Source organism: Cucurbita pepo, chromosome LG18 (genome assembly GCF_002806865.2).
Source record: "Cucurbita pepo subsp. pepo cultivar mu-cu-16 chromosome LG18, ASM280686v2, whole genome shotgun sequence".
Lineage (NCBI taxonomy): Eukaryota > Viridiplantae > Streptophyta > Magnoliopsida > Cucurbitales > Cucurbitaceae > Cucurbita > Cucurbita pepo.
Window position 1 is genome coordinate 1,975,590 of NC_036655.1, and position 19,224 is coordinate 1,994,813.

At 40.5% G+C, this 19,224-nt stretch overlaps 1 protein-coding gene and 1 long non-coding RNA gene across 4 annotated transcripts; both read left to right on the forward strand.

Moving 5' to 3' along the window:
- The first annotated feature begins 1,630 nt into the window (after window positions 1-1,630).
- Window positions 1,631-3,108, forward strand: LOC111780492. Its single transcript, XR_002812852.1, has 2 exons — window positions 1,631-2,096; window positions 2,187-3,108. It is a non-coding gene; the product is annotated as an uncharacterized LOC111780492 (long non-coding RNA).
- Window positions 3,109-5,435: 2,327 nt separating this feature from the next.
- LOC111780186 (cytochrome P450 CYP72A219-like) lies at window positions 5,436-10,134 on the forward strand. 3 transcript variants are annotated; one of them, XM_023660519.1, is made up of 6 exons: window positions 5,436-5,775; window positions 5,859-6,076; window positions 6,668-6,912; window positions 7,901-8,105; window positions 9,119-9,298; window positions 9,378-10,134. In XM_023660519.1, exons 1-6 carry the CDS (start codon window positions 5,493-5,495, stop codon window positions 9,801-9,803), a joined length of 1,557 nt encoding a protein of 518 aa, XP_023516287.1. In that variant the 5' UTR covers window positions 5,436-5,492; the 3' UTR covers window positions 9,804-10,134. The 3 variants fall into 3 exon arrangements, with proteins under 3 accessions (XP_023516287.1, XP_023516286.1, XP_023516285.1); XM_023660518.1 differs by having other exon boundaries at window positions 7,901-8,084; window positions 9,098-9,298; XM_023660517.1 differs by lacking the exons at window positions 9,119-9,298; window positions 9,378-10,134 and adding an exon at window positions 8,365-8,891 and having other exon boundaries at window positions 7,901-8,285.
- The last annotated feature ends 9,090 nt before the right edge of the window (window positions 10,135-19,224 follow it).

A 19,224-nucleotide genomic window follows, 5' to 3' on the forward strand; every position in this document is an offset into this window, starting at 1 on the left:
ATCATAACTTCTTGTAGTAGTTGGCATCTAAAAGATAGAGGGAAGAACTTACTAATGTTAGTGGGCATTTAAAGAGTTCGAGAGTTTCTTGTGTGAAAAGAGTATAAATACCCACAAATTAATATGTAAAAAGGCAAAATTTTCCTGAATTAAATTGAGCTCTCAAGTTGAGACTTTCGCTGTTAGAAATTTGAGCGTTAACTTTTTCATTTATAAGTTTCTAGCGATTCTTGTGGGAGATTGCATTCGAGTCCTTCAATCAATTGTTGATCAAGTTCGATCATTCATTGACTCAATTTAGAAGAAGGTTTCAAATCTTACTTCTATATCTTTGATCTGCTCCTAGATCTTTGATATTAAGAGCTAATCTAATTCTAACCTTATCTCTTAATTGATTCGAATTTTGTACATATCACCGTTAATTTTTTTTATTCAAGAGTTAATGATTCAACAAAAGCTTGTATAGTTGGACTAAGGACTAGATTGTGATTTTTCTCTATTAGGACCTATTTCACATAAAAACATAGTTAGAACCATAATTAGGATCAAAATCTAACAAATGAAATCGAATAGACCAAAAACCATCTTGCACGCGGGGTTCTATTTTCTGGTCCAATCTTGGATGAACTCTCGGGGTTCTATTCCTCTTACCATTCTTGGATGAACTCTCGGGGTTCTATTTTCTGGTCCAATCTTCTGTCGAGTTCCTTCACAAAATCTGTGGAGAATCCTACCTCGAAGAACATATTGAAAATTTTAGGTCTCGATTCGAAAGAAAATGCTCGAATCTGAGGAAAAACTTCGTAGGGTTACTCAGGAACTTACCTTGTGGATCTTCTTAGTGCTTGACAGAAAATGGAACTCGGGTCCGTCAAATCTTCTCCTTCCTTCCAAGAGGGAGTTCTTGTATCTAAAGATATTTATTTATTTATTTATTATTATTATTATTATTATTTTGCAGGTACTCTGCTCAGGCTTCCCATGGACCTTATAATGGCTTGAGAGGCAAAACGACCTCTTTGCCCCTTGGTTGGCTTCGACTTTTTTTTTTTTTTTTTTTTTTTTTTTTTTTTTTTTTTTTTTTTTTTTTTTTNGGGGAGAAATTAGATGTGTGGCGCTTCTTTACACATGGCCCACGGGTGCACACATGAATGGAACAGGTGGCTCGTATATGTACCTTGTAGCGTATACTCATGCTGTCGAAATTCACGGAGAAAAAGGACTGCGTATAATATCACAGTGTACATGATATCGTAGTGTATGTGTATGTACAAATCATAAGAGAGAAGTATCCTGATGCACGTGACATATGAACTGCAGAAGGTCTCATAACATCAAAACATGGCATGTACTTATGATGTAAGTCATACTTCCCTTCTTTTTGATATAGCATTCCTATGAAACATACATACATAATACTTGTCATCATATCTTTCATGATTAACATACATGACTTTCTAATGTCTCATAGACATAAAGCTAACATATTAACAAAGTTTACATAGCATAGCATTGATAATACAACGTAGTTCAATAACATACATAATCATATCATAGTATAACTTATAACATATAATAATTTGTATCGTGACATAACATATATCATAGCATAGACATAACATAGCACACGTCAAATAATACCAAAACATGACACAGGGGCGGCACAGGGGTCTGAGAATCAGATGGAGAGTGGGTGGTTGGTTGGGGTTACAGGATGAAATGAAGTGGAGATACATTTAATTCAACAAACTAGAAATGTAACCAATAAAAAAGTTGTAGAATTTTGTAACGACCACATATAAAAAAAAAACGCCTGGTGCTAAAAAATGCACGAAAATTCTGGTGAGGCGTCAAAATTCTTGCACCCCTCTCAGCCAACCCTACTCGATGCCCACATTGCTCCAAATGAACCCACAAGAATCCTGTCACCGTCACAGAACCCACCTACAAAGTAGAAAGGAAAAACACAGAGAAAACGAGAGAGAGAGAGAGAGATTTTCGAGAATACTTCGACAACGATAATCTCATAGATCTAGTGTCGAAACAACCAACCCACACTATGAAAAGGATCACTGACGACTGCACGTATGTAGGAGGTAAGCTCTCACGCCTTAACAATGTGATTCGCCGTTGGAAAAGAGGGTTTGATTTCAAATTTTAGAGTCTTATAGATCTGCACGTTATAGGTGCATACAACCAGAAGCACTCCGTGGGAAGCAAAGAAGAAGGGTCAACGACGAAGAACCAAAGGAAAAACGGCAAGAAACGAACATCGGAGCATCGTTTCAAAGGAGAGAGAAAATTAATCAAAAAACTTGAGGGAAACAAGCAAAGAAGACGAAGTCCATGGACTTTGGGTCGAACCTAAATTTGTTACCCAGCTACAGTCCGTTACTGACACTATTCTACCTCAACCCAAACAAATCACTTGCAACCCATTCTGCCTCAGCCCTAACCAGGCGTCTGTAGCCCGATCGACACCCGAGTAGCTGAGGCGCGACTTGCTACAACCCACGCATCAGCCCACACCTGCAGCACCCTAGTACTGCACTGCAATCTGTGACCCACATACGCGTAACGACTCGCGCCTCGACCTAAAGTCACCAACAGCCACGTCAGCCTCTAATGGCACACCTGCAGTACAACACTTACTCGGTTAAGTTGGCTTAAATGGCTTGGCTCAACTCTCCGACTCAAAACTCGCTCCTTCGACTCAGTAAAGGGAAAACTAGCTAATTTCCATAGTTCTGACCATCTCGAAGTTGAACTTGAGTTTATTTAAGGCAAATAAGGTCAGTAAGGGTAAATTTCTCGATTTAAATTCGACTGAGTTAAGAATTCTTAGATTACTAACGAAACGGGATGAATATTTTAATAGAAAATGATGACCGATGATAATTGAAGTAATTTCAAGGAACGGGAGCGAATGTGCTCGAATTAGGGAAAACGTCAGCTAAGGCCAACCAAACAAGTGGCCCTACCATCGTTCGGTTATAATTTTGTGTTGTATGATGGTGTGTGTTCATGGCTCGCCGTGTTATATGCCTGTATATGCAAACTGTTATAAAATGATATGTATATATTATGATACGTGAATGTTATGTTGTATTTGATGAGTTTATATATTTATGATACGATATGCTGAAAAGATGCTTGAAATATGCTATGTGATTGTTATGATACATGATATGATACGATATGTGCATGATGTAGATTGTTATATCTGAAAGCATGAAAACGTTATGATATGCATATGTGTGACATGAATGATATGATATGATTGACATGTAAAACGACGAGCTACATAAAATACAACTCTGACATACGTATGAAAGATATAATACACGATATAAAAAATGATATGATATGAAGGAAACGCTAACAGGATTGTATTATATGATAACAAAAATGGAAAAATGTTGAGACCTCATGCATTATTGCGTGCTCCTGCATCGGGGGATACCCCTTCTCCTTCAGGATAGTACGGATGCGTATGCTACAAGATAGGAGAACGATCATTATGTTTATCGTAATGCAGCTGTGGCGGTTGTTATTGGTGTTCGCCATCAACAACTACTAGAGAATGCTTGCCCAACCAGAAAGGGACCCAGGAGGTATGCAAGCTGACTGGTGGGTTCATACTCGTACGCGTGGACTGTGTGTAGGGAATGTACACATCCAAATTGGCCGTTTAAGATAGACTATTATGATAGGTTTCATTCATGAAATTACATGTGGTTGCACATTTGAGCATTTCTTAAAATATTCTAGCAATGTGCTACTCTCATTTTCAGGTTAAAGATAAAGCTCCCCTTTACGGTTGATGGTGACATCGCAACTAGGAGACCATGACATATGCTTAGGGTAGTTTCATAATTTCAATTATTAGATTATATGTTAGTATAGGTTAGTTGCATTTTCATTTAGTAGCATATAGGGTACCATAAGGCATTTTTACTTTATGTTATTTCTTGTTTATTTCAATGTGCATTATTGTATTTCCACATTAAATGATCATGATATGTATACCGTAACGATCTTAGGTTATAAACAAAATTTAAATGATCATGATATGTATACCGTAACGACCTTAGGTTATAAACAAAATTTAGGGTTATGGAATAAAAGAGTAAAGGTGACAATAAAAATAGGCCACACAGACTTTTATCCTTATCTTCTTTCTAAATGTATTTATTTGATAACGTGATTACAAACACCAAACAAAATACCTAAAGCTAATATGTAATTGAATTCCCTACAAAAAGATGTTCACGCAAGCTGGCCTTATTGGATTGGAATCGGTTCTATTATAGCCTCATTAATTGATGTAAAAAATTATGTCCAAAAAAAGATAAATTTACCAGAAATATTAAAATATATATTTTACACGAAATTGAAATATTGAAAAATAATTATTCCTAAAAAGAAGTAAAAATTTAATAGATTTGGTGCCATCAATTACACAAAATAAGAAACGTCACCTCTTACACGGAATGTATACAAATTGTGTGACTTAAACATAAAAAATAAGAATTGAAGAGACCAATCATGCTATACTAGTGTGGAGAACGAAACACCTTTCGTAAGGCTGTAGAAATCTCTCCCATTATAAAAATCTTGAGGGAAAGATTGAAAGGGGAAGCCCAAAGAGGACGCGTGAAAAACCTCTCTCTAACAAGCTCGTTTTAAAAACCTTGAGGGAAAGATCGAAAGGGAAAGCCCAAAGAGGACGTGCGGAAACCTCTCCCTAACAGACGCGTTTTGAAAACTGAGGGAAAGATCGAAAGGGAAAGCCCAAAGAGAACAATATCTACTAGCGGTGGGCTTGGACCATTACAAATGGTATCAGAGCCAGACACCGGGCGATGTGCCAGCGAGGAAGTTGTTCCCCGAAGAGAGTAGACACGAGGCGGTGTGCCAGTAAGGACGCTAGGCCCCGAAGGGAGGTGTTTTGGTAGGGGCCCATATCAATTGGAGAAAGGAAAAGTGTCAGCAAGGACACTGGACCTCGAAGGGGGGTGGTTTGTAGAGGTCCCACATCAATTGGAGAAAGGAACAAGTGTCAGCGAGGACGTTGGACCCCAAAGGAGGGTGGATTGTGAGATCCCACGTCGGTTGGGGTGTGGAAACCTCTCCCTAGCATACACGTTTTTAAAATTTTGAGGGGAAAGTAAGCCCAAAGAGGACAATATCTACTGGTGGTGGGCCTAAGCCATTACAACTAGACTTGATAGCAAGCAAGCTCATGGATAGACACGAACGGTTTCCGTGTGCATAAGCAGACAACATATGCCTAATAGACACAAAATTGAAAACTCAAAATCAATTCAACTTCAAATATGTCAATATTAAACTCGACTTAATTGGATAAAGTTGTAATTTCACGAATCAAATTTGTTTGCATGCACTTTTGTTTGGTTATAAATTAGCAAACATAAGTCCTCCTTCCTTCCATCGCTAAGCACGAAATTGAGAAATCTGTCTTTATTTAGATGGAGATATTGGGGAGTATTAGGGTTTCCATTTGGGCGGTGGCTGTGGTGTGTTTAGCCGTATGGGGATGGAGATTTTTGAACTGGATTTGGCTGAGGCCCAAGAAGCTTGAGAGGTGCCTCAGAAAGCAAGGCTTCGCCGGGAATCCTTACCGGCTTCTCACCGGCGACATGAAGGACATAGCCACCATGAGGGAGCAGGCCATATCCAGCCCCATGAACTTCTCCCATGATATTGCTCCACGTGTCATCCCCTCCATAAATCATACCATCCACAAATATGGTATGTCGTGTTTGTTTGCTTTTATCAAATTTAGGTGTTTAATTATTCTCTAAGTGTTTGTTTGTTGTTTGTATTAAATATAGGAAAGAACTCATTCATGTGGATTGGACCATATCCAAGCGTGCACATCATGGACCCTGATCAACTCAAAGCTGCACTTTCTTTAATGCATGATGTTCGAAAGCCGTCTATCAACCCTCTTCAAAGGTTGCTTTTCGATGGACTTACGGATCATGAAGGACCCAAATGGGTTAAGCATAGAAAGATAATCAATCCAGCCTTTCATTTCAAACAATTGAAGGTATGCTTTCTTCTCGTAATCAGAGTCCTCGCTAGCACTCGTTTATCTCTTCAATCAATGTGAGATTTCACAATTCACCTCCTTTGAGGCCCAACGTTCTAGCTGACACTCGTTTCTCTCTCTCTAATCGATGTGTGTTCCACAATTCACCCCCTTCGGAGACAACATCCTTGTTGATACAATAGTCGATGTCTGGCTCTAATACTATTTGTAACAACCCAAATTCACAGCTAGCATATATTGTTTTTTTGTTTTTTTGGGGAAAGGAGAGAAAGCAATATCACCATTTATAAGTTTTCTTATAAGTNTTTACTTGTGAGATCTCACATCGGTTGAGGAGGAGAACGATATCTGCTAGCGGACGCGTTATAGAAACCTTAAAGGGAAACTCGAAAGAGAAAGCGGAAAGATGACAATATCTGACAGCGGTGGAGTTTGGCTGATACACGCCTATCCAACTAACCATGTTAGATTTGTATAAAAGTAGATTTAGAAGTTGGTGCAATTTCAAAAACTTCTATATTGTACTTTGAGCAACAATATTTTTGGGAGTCTAATTGTTCATATATATGGTTAAATTGCTATATACAGGACATGGTGCCTGCAATGTGTGAGAGTTGCACGGAGATGATTAGGAAATGGGAAGAAGGAGTCTCAAAAGATGGATATTATGAATTGGATGTGATGCCTCATTTGGGAAACTTGGCAGCTGATGTGATTTCTCGAACAGCATTTGGAAGCAGCTATGAAGAAGGAAAAATGATCTTTATACGTCTAAAACAACTTATCAATCTATTCGTTAAAGCTACATCTACAGTTTACATACCCGGATGGAGGTGAACTCATGCACAATTCAATTCAATTTAGACATGAATACGTGTCTTTTTTAGGTTTTTCTTTTCGGACTTCAGCTCGAGGATTTTAAAACTAGGAACAGGTTTCCACACTCTTATAAACAATGTTTCATTCCCCTCTCTAATCGATGTGGGATCTCACAATCCACCCATTCCTCGTTCCAATCGATGTGAGAACTCACAATCCACCCCTTTCGAGAACCAGCGTCCTCGATGGCACTCGTTCCTTTCTCCAATCGATGTGGAATCTAACAATTCATCTCTTTCGGGGCCTAGCATTCTCGCTGGCACTTGTTCCTCTCTTCAATTGATGTGGGATCTCACAATACACCACCTTCAGGGCCCAGCATCCTCGTTGGCATACCGCCCGGTGTCCACCCTTCTTCAAGGCCCAGCGTTCTCGTTGGCACACCTCTCGATGTCCACACTTCTTCAGGGCCCAACATCCTCGCTGGCACTCGTTCCTCTCTTCGACCAATGTGGAATCTAATAATCCACCCCCTTGGGGCCGAGCGTCTTCGCTGACACTCGTTCCTCTCTTCAATCGATGTGGGATCTCACAATCCACTCTCTTCGAGGCCAGCGTCCGTTGACACACCGTCCAGTGTCCACCCTTCTTCGAGGCTCATCATCCTCATTGGCACACCGCCTGGTGTCTGGCTCAAATACCATTAAGCTCAAGCCCACCACTAGCCGATATTTTGCTCTTTAAGCTTTTCCTTTTAGGTTTCCCCTCAAAGTTTTTAAAACGCGTATGCTACTAAGAGATTTTCACACACTTATAAAAAAAAAATGTTTCGTTCCCCTCTCCAGTCAATCTAGGATCTAACAATCCACACCCTTTGGAGCCAGCGTCCTAGCTCATTCTCATTTCTCTCTCCAAGGACGCTGATTCTCATTTCTCTCTCCAATCCATATAGGATCTTATTTATGAAATTTCATATAATATCTCATTATAATATTTGTGCAGGTTTGTACCGACGAAGTCGAACAATAGAATGAAAAAGATAAGCAAAGAATTAAAAGCGTTGCTCTTGGATGTTATCAACAAAAGGCAAAGGGCTATGATGGCAGGTGAAGCTATGCATAATGATCTATTAAGCATCCTCTTACAATCAAATTTGAAAGAAATTCAAGAGCACGGAAACAACGATGTCGGAATGAGTATCAAAGACATAGTAGACGAGTGTAGAGTTTTTTACCTTGCTGGGCAAGAAACCACAGCAATGCTACTAGTTTGGACAATGGTTTTATTGAGTTCATACACAAGATGGCAAGATCTAGCAAGAGAAGAGGTCCTACAAGTGTTTGGTAACAACAAACCAGATTTTGATGGTTTAAATCGCCTAAAAATTGTGAGTAACACTCTCTTCTATGTATTTTCATTTTTATTTTATTTCATTAGTTAAACTTTATCATATTCTCAACATTTAGGTTACTATGATATTGAACGAAGTCTTAAGATTATACCCACCAGCAGCAGTGGTTTCTCGTCTCGTTCAAAACGAAACAAAGCTTGAAAAATTGAGTTTTCCAGCAGGAGTGATGCTGAGTTTTCCAATTATTTTTATCCATCGTGATAAGAAGTTATGGGGTGATGATGCAAATGAGTTTAATCCCGACAGATTTGCTGAGGGAGTTTCAAAAGCAACACAAAATCAAGCTGGGTTCTTCCCGTTTGGATGGGGTCCTCGCATATGCATCGGACAGAACTTTGCCATAATTGAGGCCAAAATTGCTCTATCCATGATTCTACAACACTTTTCTTTTGAGCTTTCATCGTCTTATACGCATGCTCCAACATCCAATTTAACTACTAGACCTCAACATGGAGCTCATATCATGCTATGTAAACTTTAGTCATGCAAACCATGTTAAATGTTGGGATATGTTCTCTGATGACTATTTATAGTAAAGATCGGGTGGAGAGATATACTATAGATATTTCGTAAATATCTGAATATATATATATGTGTGTGTGTGTGGTAGATATTTCATTCGGATAGTGATATATAGGGTAGATATTTCATATCGGGTAGAAATATATATGATAGATATTTCATATCGGGTAGACATATATATGGTATATATATACATATATCCTCCTATTAGGCAGGGCTTCCAAAATGTATTTTCTTCATTCTCTNAAGAGCACGGAAACAACGATGTCGGAATGAGTATCAAAGACATAGTAGACGAGTGTAGAGTTTTTTACCTTGCTGGGCAAGAAACCACAGCAATGCTACTAGTTTGGACAATGGTTTTATTGAGTTCATACACAAGATGGCAAGATCTAGCAAGAGAAGAGGTCCTACAAGTGTTTGGTAACAACAAACCAGATTTTGATGGTTTAAATCGCCTAAAAATTGTGAGTAACACTCTCTTCTATGTATTTTCATTTTTATTTTATTTCATTAGTTAAACTTTATCATATTCTCAACATTTAGGTTACTATGATATTGAACGAAGTCTTAAGATTATACCCACCAGCAGCAGTGGTTTCTCGTCTCGTTCAAAACGAAACAAAGCTTGAAAAATTGAGTTTTCCAGCAGGAGTGATGCTGAGTTTTCCAATTATTTTTATCCATCGTGATAAGAAGTTATGGGGTGATGATGCAAATGAGTTTAATCCCGACAGATTTGCTGAGGGAGTTTCAAAAGCAACACAAAATCAAGCTGGGTTCTTCCCGTTTGGATGGGGTCCTCGCATATGCATCGGACAGAACTTTGCCATAATTGAGGCCAAAATTGCTCTATCCATGATTCTACAACACTTTTCTTTTGAGCTTTCATCGTCTTATACGCATGCTCCAACATCCAATTTAACTACTAGACCTCAACATGGAGCTCATATCATGCTATGTAAACTTTAGTCATGCAAACCATGTTAAATGTTGGGATATGTTCTCTGATGACTATTTATAGTAAAGATCGGGTGGAGAGATATACTATAGATATTTCGTAAATATCTGAATATATATATATGTGTGTGTGTGTGGTAGATATTTCATTCGGATAGTGATATATAGGGTAGATATTTCATATCGGGTAGAAATATATATGATAGATATTTCATATCGGGTAGACATATATATGGTATATATATACATATATCCTCCTATTAGGCAGGGCTTCCAAAATGTATTTTCTTCATTCTCTTTAGTATTCGGTGTACAATAAAACATTTAGCCAATATTCCTCGAATTTTTTCTCTCTTGTACTTTGTGTTCATCTTGATGAGTGTGTGCATTGTTGTAACGACCCAGGAAAGAAAAAGAAAAAAAAGAAAGAAAAAGAAAACGAAAAAAAAAAAAACTTAGTTGCCGGAAAGTTTCGCAGACCCCACGCGAAACGATGGCCACACCACGCCCAGTCTTCAGCCCACGACTCCCAGCACCTATCAAAATACCTTCAAAGGGAGAAAAGAAAGAAAATACGAGAGAGAGAGAGAGAGAGATTTCGGATAAACGTTAGCGAGTTCCAGTTTCTCCGACGAGCACCCAAACCACCCGAAAGCCGACATCAAACAATCAATTACCACCACGAGAAGAATCTCTAACGAAATCACAATAACTCAAGGTGAGTTTTGTGCTTTTTCGTAAGCGCCGTCGTTGGTAACTGAGGTCGGAAAATTGGGTTTCCTAATCATTCTTAGATCAGTGATTTTAGGAACTCTTAGGCCGCAAAACTCCTGAAAAGAAAGAAGGACGACAAATCAAGAGGAAAAGGAAGAAAGAGGACTGAAATCGGCAATGGAAACGCCGCGAGAAGGAGAGAGAAAATTCGTCGAAAAATTGGCCGAAGTCAGGTAAGGAAGACGAGATCCACGGATCCTGGTCAACCTGAACCCAAAACCCGAGAGAGCCAGCCCATTATTTCCCTCGGCCTCTGCCTTCGGCCCAGCCCAACTACAGCGGCCCAAACTTCAAACCAGCCCAGAAGCTACGGTTCAGTTGAACCAACCCGAGACCAGACCCATGGTCCAATTGAGTCGGCCTGCAACCCAAACACTTGCGGCCCAGCCTAGTAAGCCGAGGCCCAACGATTAGTCTTGGCCTAGTAGCCTTCCGCAGCACGCGACCCGGACCACGACCCAAATCGGACTGCGACCCGCGCTTCGACCCGACGCTACCGCACTACGTGGCTTGCTCTGCTTCTGCCACGTGTCACACAGCGCCGCAGGCGGTCCCTCGACTCGGCTCGGCGCAAACGGCTCGGGCTCCCTCCTGTGATGCTACGGCGGCTCACCTGTTTTCAGCCCGATTTCAACTGTTTTGACCCTCCCGGATCTATTTCCGGCCCCGATTAAGGTATCCGAGGCCGTTTTAGAGCGGTATTTCACATTTATTGAATTATAGGTAAATTAATTGTGAAATACTAACGAAAAGTTGTGAACGGTGTGATAGGAAACAAACCCCAGCAATGTAGGAAGCAGCTCTCACGGAACGGGAGCTTACGTTTAGCTATTTAGGGAGTACTTCGGCCAAGGCCAACCAAGTAAGTGGCCTTACTATAGGATAGGCTAAAAATTGTATGAGTTATGATGATGTATGAACTATGTCGTATGATGCGGTATATGAGTTATGATGATGTGTGGGTTACGATACTTGATGATGTGTGCAGTATATATATATTTTGATGAATGACGTACTTGATATGTTTGATGCACTTTGTGGCAATATGATGAGTATGATGATTGCGTGACGTTTACCTTAATATGATGATGTTTTCCATATTGAGCATGCTAGATGATGATGAGTGCCATATTGCATCATGTCGTTAGATCGACGTAGGACACAACCCTAAGAGCATGAAAATGATATTAATATAAATATCCACGATATGCGTTACCTAGAGTAACAAAGAGATGAGACTAGAGGGTTGTGTCAGAAGAGACATTACGATGGATTTAGAGGGACCTCATGCATTTTGTATGTTCATAAGCATAGGGCTACTTCCCCTAGAGATGATGAGTGCGGACGCGCACCTTATGATGAGCGCGAATGCGCACAGGTGCGAAAGCACACAGATGAGGGTGTTCATGAGGCGCATGACACTATGGGGTTCCGCTGACCTCCGGACGTCGCTACAGATTAGCTTGACCAGAGGGTCCAGGGGGTGTGCGAGCGCCCTGGGGACTCACACTCGCACGTGTGAGTCGTGTGTAGGGAAGTACTACACATCCAATTTGTCCGAGACTGGAGGCCACCCCTAAGATGATTAGAGATAGGTCCCTATTCATGATTGCATGTGTTTGCATTAGCATGGCCCCTATAGTGGGGTCACTTACTGAGTATTTCTTCGAAATACTCAGGCCGTGTGCCATATTGTTTTTCAGGTAAAGGCAAGGCTCCCATGTACGGTTGACGGTAGCATCGTGATCAGAGACTGTGGCGCGTGCATAGATAGTTGCCNGGTCGTGTGCCATATTATTTTTAAGGTAAAGGCAAGGCTCCCATGTACAGTTGATGGTAGCATCGTGATCAGAGACTGTGGCGCGTGCATAGATAGTTGCAATATTTAAAATTCCTAGTCTTGGTTAGGGTAGGGTATTTGCATTTCATTTATTTAAATTATTTAATTTGTAATTGTTTTTATTTTTTATTTTAACTCCAGCATGATGTTTGAAACACACAAGTCTGGCAGTGTTTTCTAGTGTTTGAACGTATTCTGAAGTTTTAAATTTTTCCGCTAATAAAGATGAGCATTCTTAGATTTATATTCATCATTAGAGATGAGCATGAGACGTTAGTGGTGACTCTAGATATGTGGAAATTTAGGACCGTTACAGTTGGTATCAGAGCTTTAGGTTTTAGATTCTGTAGACTAGCCTATGATGTAGGTTTGGCACGCTCCACGGTCCCAACGTCGATGCCCTGTCACTATCAGGTACGCCTTGCATAAGATAAGAAAAGAGAAATGTTTTAAAACTCGCATGCATTTTTATGTTAACATTACTAAAATGGTTGTGATATTTCACGTTTTATTTAAGAGTATGATGTGACGTGTTGCATGCTGAGTAATTTTGTTGGGAGTATGATATGATGTATAGCATGATGAATGTTTACTTCTGTGGCATTACGATGTATTGTATAGTGTGTATATTGTTATTTATAAATGCATAGTATTAAGGTCTTAGACTTAAGCAGCCTTATATTGGTTTATAGAACCATGCCCAGAGGACGAAGAAGAGGAAGGGGAAGAGGAAGAGGAAGAAGAAGATGAGGATGGGGGCGACCCCGTCGAAGAGAAATAGGACGAGGTGTGGCAGTAAAGGGCCCACCTCAAGAAAGATCAGAGACTGGGTCGGTAATAGTTACGCCGCCCCCAGTCTTACCACCAGTTGAGCTACCTCCTCTAGCTCCACTACAAGCTGAGCCTCCACTACAAGTAGAACCTCCACCCCAGCCTGCCCTACCACTTCAAGCCGCACCTGAAGCTGCACCCCCAGCGGCCGGAGTAGATGCTAATACTAAGTTATTGTGTGACTCCATCCAAGCCTTAATTCAAACCTTGGTAACCACTCAGCAAGCCAATCTACAACAGGCCCAAGAACAAGCTCAAGCACAGGCCCAAGCACAGGCGCCGACACTGGCATAGGCACAGACCAATGCTCAGGCCAACGCCCCAGTAAACCCTCCACAACCCATTAGATGTTCAAACTGGATAAGGGATTTCAAGAGATATGACCCTCGACCATTCATTAGTTCCTTAGTAGGCCCCATAGAAGCCCAAATGTGGATTGTAGCAGTAGAAACCACCTTTGAGACTATGGAGTGCCCAGAGAACCAAAAGGTCGCCTGTGCAACATTCGTCCTACCAAAGGACGCAGAGATATGGTGGAGAGGTAACAAAACTCTTCTTAACCCAGAAGGGGGACCGATGAATTGGGAACGGTTTAAGAAGGTCTTCCTTAAAGAATATTATCCTAAGTCAGAGCGACTTAAAAGACAGCAGGAGTTCGCCCACCTGGTACAGGGCGGATTCACAGTGGAGAAGTACAACCGAGAGTTTAAGAGACTCAAGAAATTTGCGCTGTCCATGGTGGACACGAGGAAAAGATGACAGAGAAGTTTGTATTGGGTCTGGAACCAAGAATCTGCCGCATGTTGGAGGCGTTCAACCCAAAGACCTATGAGGAAGCCTTGAAAACTACCAAGGCTTTAGAGAAACCAAAGAATGAGAAACGACGTGAGGAGCTCGTAGTAATTGGGCAGAAGTGTCCTCATGAATCAGGAGGCTCTGACCGTCCACCACTAGCACGTAGGCACCGTTCCAATAACAGATCCGCTCCTAGATGGAATGAGCGACACCCTCCCCGACGTACTGACAGGAACCCCAGGAATCAAGATGGGGCCAGAGGGAGGAGAGAGGAAGGGTGCACTATCTGTGGAAGACTACACGGTGGGAGGTGTATGGCTGGCAGCCGAGCGTGTTATGGATGTTGGGTCGATATGACAACCCTAGAGGGGGGTGAATAGGGTTTCAATCAATGTAATTCTTAATTTTTTTTTTTAAATAACAATAAAACTTGATACCATGCAATAAAACTTAACAATACTTTAGAATTTAAATAGGAAAAGGGTTAGAAAATATAACACCTCAGTTTTATAGTGGTTCGGTCAAACTCGATCTACTCCACTCCCCAAGCGCCTCTTGGGAATTTGAATAAAACTTTCTAACTCTTTCCTCGGATCAGAGCCCAACCGCTACACCGCTTCTTTTACAAGTACAAGAGCAAACTCAATCCTTTCCACGGCTCAGGATCAAACCGGTACACAGCTCTTTTTACGAGTTCAAGAGCAAACTCAATCCTTTCCACAGCTCAGGATCAAACCGGTACACCGCTCTTTTTACGAGTTCAAGAGCAAACTCAATCCTTTCCACGGCTCAAGATCAAACCGCTACAATTGTCTGAAATCTTATAGAAACACACCACAACTGTCTGAAGTAATAGATTTACAGTTTTCTCACAATACAATAGACATCTCTCTCAGGAATAAGATAAAAAAAAAAATAGGAAGTAATAGATTTACAGTTTTCTCACAATACAATAGACATCTGTCTCAGGAATAAGATAAAAAAGAAATAGAATTGGAAGCTTTATAGAGAGCAACAATGGAGGCTTAAAAAAAAAGTTTAAATGGAAGGAAAACTTGTGTATTGTGAGATGTTCTGTGTTGTGTCCTATAGAATCCGAAGAGGTGATGAGTTTAAATAGCGATCAAAGTTGTAAAAATAGAAATTGATACGGACCACTAAAACGTGAACCGAAACGTGGACCACGAAAAATAATATTTATTTATTTTTAAATTTATCGTAAAAAATTATAAACCACATGTTTCATTTAAATATATATATAATATATATTATTTTAAATAAATATTAAAAATATTTTAAATTCATTTTTATTATATATATATATAACATATTGAAATGTAATAATATAAAAAAATGTTAATGAAAACAATGCGATAACATTTTAAAAGTAATGGAAAGTTTTATAAATCTAATTGAAATAACTATAAATGTAATTAAAATGATTTTATAATTTAAATAATTTTCTTTCTCCAAACTAGTTTTTAAATGAAATCATTATAGTTTCTTTCCATTTATAACCTCTAGATTTTATAAATGTAAATAAAATCATTATAAATTTTTTTTTCTAACCACTAGTTTTTATAAATGTTTTTATAAATGAAAAAAATTACAACAAAACTTTTATAAATTAATTGAAAACTCCACCATTTGTTACTCTACCAAATTTATAAATGTCATACTTCGATTGGTCTATGATGTCAATTTTGCCGCTGGTCCATGATGTCAGTTTTGTCACCACATCATCACGTCAGGTATCTTGTTTTGAATTTGATTGGTCCATGATGTCAATTTTACCGCCACATCATCACGTCGGGTATCTTGTTTTGATTGAAACTCGTTTTATCTCTAATTTGAGTGAACCAAAAAAGACGTTGAAATCGTTATTCCCAACCTTACACTGTGGACAAAATACTGAGAATGGTTAATAATTGAAGGTAGGTTTGTTATTATCAAAACATCAATTAATTAATTAATTAAAATTAATTAATTTGAGATTAAGGGCCAAAAAGCCAACAATAGATGTGGTCAAGAGGGGCACATCGCCGTGAACTGCACAGCCAGAAACGCTGCAGCACAAGAAAACCCGCCCAGAGTAGTAGAGCAAACGGATCAACTAGCACCATCGCGAGCTCAAGCTTGGGCCTACGCGTCAACGAGCAAGAACACTGGGAGGTCCGACGTCGTGGTGACAGGTACACTATCCATTTTAGGTCATTTTGCTTTTACCTTATTTGATTCTGGTTCCACGCATTCCTTTATTTCCATGCCTTTTGTTGTACAAGCAGGGTTCGAATTAGAACCCTTATTGCATGAAATGTCTGTAAGCACCCCTGCGGGGGTAGACTTAGTATCTAGGGATAGAGTAAAGGATGGCCAAGTAATCATAGGGAAAAAAACTTTAAGCGTTGACCTGATGGTGGTAAACATGACAGATTTCGACGTCATACTAGGCATGGATTGGCTAGCTGAAAACCGAGCTAGTATAGACTGTCGCAAAAAGAAAGTAAAATTTTCACCATCGACAGGACCTACCTTTAAATTTAAAGGCACAAGTACTGGGATTACCCCCAAGGTAGTCTCAATGATGAAAGCAAAGAGGTTAGTCCAACAATGTGGATGGGCTATATTAGCATCTGCTGTAGATGTAAGAGGAAAGGAAAAGATCCTAGTAAACGTGTCAATAGTAAACGAGTTTCCGGATGTATTTCCAGACGACTTACCTGGAATACCCCATTTTCGAGCAGTCGACTTCGTCATCGAACTCGAGCCGGGAACTAGGCCTATTTCCAAAGCACCCTATCGCATGGCACCAACAGAGTTGAAGGAACTCAAGGCGCAATTGCAAGACTTACTAGATAAAGGATTCATTCGACCTAGCATGTCCCCCTGGGGTGCGCCAGTGTTGTTTGTTAAGAAGAAAGATGGATCGATGCGTCTGTGCATCGATTACAGAGAGCTAAATAAGAGAACCATAAAAAACAAATATCCTCTGCCTAGAATAGAAGACTTGTTTGACCAACTCAGAGAGGCAACTGTATTCTCTAAGATAGATCTTCGGTTCGGTTACCACCAAATTAGGATTAATGAAAAAGACGTACCAAAAACAGCATTTAGGACAAGGTACGGTCACTACGAGTTCGTAGTGATGTCATTTGGCCTCACCAAAGCCCCAACTATGTTTATCGAGTTAATGAACCGGGTATTCAAGGAATACCTAGACATGTTCGTGATCGTGTTCATTGACGACATCCTTATATACTCGAAAACAGACCTAGAGCATGAGGAACACCACCGAAAAGTCCTAACCACCCTAAGAGAGCACAAGTTGTACGCCAAGTTCTCCAAATGCGAATTTTGATTACGACAAGTCTCTTTCCTAAGACACGTGGTGTCAAAGGATGGAATATCTTTAGATCCCACCAAGGTCGAATCGAACACAAAGTGGGAACGCCCAACTAGGGTAACAGAAGTAAGGAGTTTCCTAGGATTGGCAGGATACTGTCGAAGGTTCGTGCAGGACTTCGCTAAAATATCCTCGCCTTTAACAAAGTTAACAAAAAAAAGGGTACCATTTAGATGGGTTGATGCTTGTGAGGCAAGCTTCCAGAACCTAAAAGAGAGATTGGTAACCGCCCCGGTACTCATAGTACCCAAGAGCTCAGAAGGGTATGTGATCTATAGTGATGCCTCCATGAAAGAACTGGGATGTGTATTAATGGAACACGACATGGTTGTCGCATACGCATCTCTTCAACTAAAGGACTATGAAAAGAACTACCCTACCCACGATCTAGAGTTGGCCGCTGTAGTGTTCGCGCTAAAAATCTGGCGACATTACCTATATGGAGAGAAAACCCAAATTTTTACCGACCACAAAAGTTTGAAATACTTCTTCACCTGGAAAGAGTTAAATATGAGGCAGAGAAGGTGGTTAGAATTGGTGAAGGATTATGATGTAGATATCCAGTACCACCCTGGAAAAGCAAACGTAGTCGCAGATGCCTTGAGTAGGAAGACAGTCCACTCGTCGGCCCTCATTACGAGAGAAGTAAGGGTACAAAGAGAGTTCGAGTAAGCCAATATAGCTGTAGCGATCGAGGGAGTCATAGCACAGCTGGCCCGACTCATGGTACAACCTATGCTTAGGCAGAGAATTATTACCTCCCAACGAGAGGATCCTAACTTACAGAAAGTCCTAGGACAGCTAGACGAAAGTCCGGTAGATAGATTCTCGAAGTCATCGGATGAAGGACTATTGGATCAGGGACGCTTATGTGTTCTGGCAATAGAAGATTTAAGGAAAGAGATACTGACGGAAGCTCACAACCGCCATTTGCCATGCATCCAGGAGGTACTAAGATGTACCAAGATTTAAAACAACACTTTTGGTGGAAGAGTATGAAGAGGGATGTGGCCGGGTTTGTGAGCAAGTACTTAGTTTGTCAACAAGTGAAAGCTCCAAGACAAAAGACGGCGGGGTTGTTGTAGCCCCTAAGCATACCGGAGTGGAAGTGGGAAAACATAGCAATGGACTTCAGAGTAGGTTTACCCAAAACGCCCAAAGGCTATACAGTTGACCAAGTCGGCACACTTTCTACCTGGGAAGGTTACATATACAGTTGACAATTGGGCACAACTGTATGAGAAAGAAATAGTAAGACTACATGGAGTCCCAGTGTCTATAGTGTCGGATCGGGATCCACGCTTTACGTCAGCGTTTTGGCGCGGACTTCAAAAAGCACTGGGTACCCGCCTCGACTTTAGTACCGCCTTTCACCCCCAAACAGATGGGCAAACGGAGCGTTTAAACCAAATTCTAGAGGACATGCTACGCGCTTGCGTACCAGATTTTAAGGGAAGTTGGGATTCCAAAGTCCACCTGATGGAATTCTCGTATAACAATAGCTTCCAAGCAACTATTGGAATGGCACCGTTTGAGGCCCTGTACGGGAAACGGTGTAGGTCCCCACTGTGTTGGGACGAGGTAGGAGAGAAAGAATTAGTAGGACCCGAGTTGGTTCGACTCACCAATGAGGCTGTCCAGAAAATTCGAGCGAGGATGCGTACCGCTCAAAGTAGACAGAAAAGCTACGCCGATGTAAGGCGTAAAAGCCTGGAGTTTGAGGTGGGGGACCCAGTATTCCTCAAGGTGGCACCTATGAAATGTTTGTTAAGATTCGAACATAAGGGCAA

Bases quoted from the DNA above. Each gene is read 5' to 3' on its own strand.
- LOC111780186 (XM_023660519.1), top strand. From the start codon at position 5,493: ATGGAGATATTGGGGAGTATTAGGGTTTCCATTTGGGCGGTGGCTGTG. The intron at 5,776-5,858 runs GTATGTCGTGTT...TATTAAATATAG, and splicing joins TCATACCATCCACAAATATG to GAAAGAACTCATTCATGTGG. The intron at 6,077-6,667 runs GTATGCTTTCTT...TGCTATATACAG, and splicing joins TTCATTTCAAACAATTGAAG to GACATGGTGCCTGCAATGTG.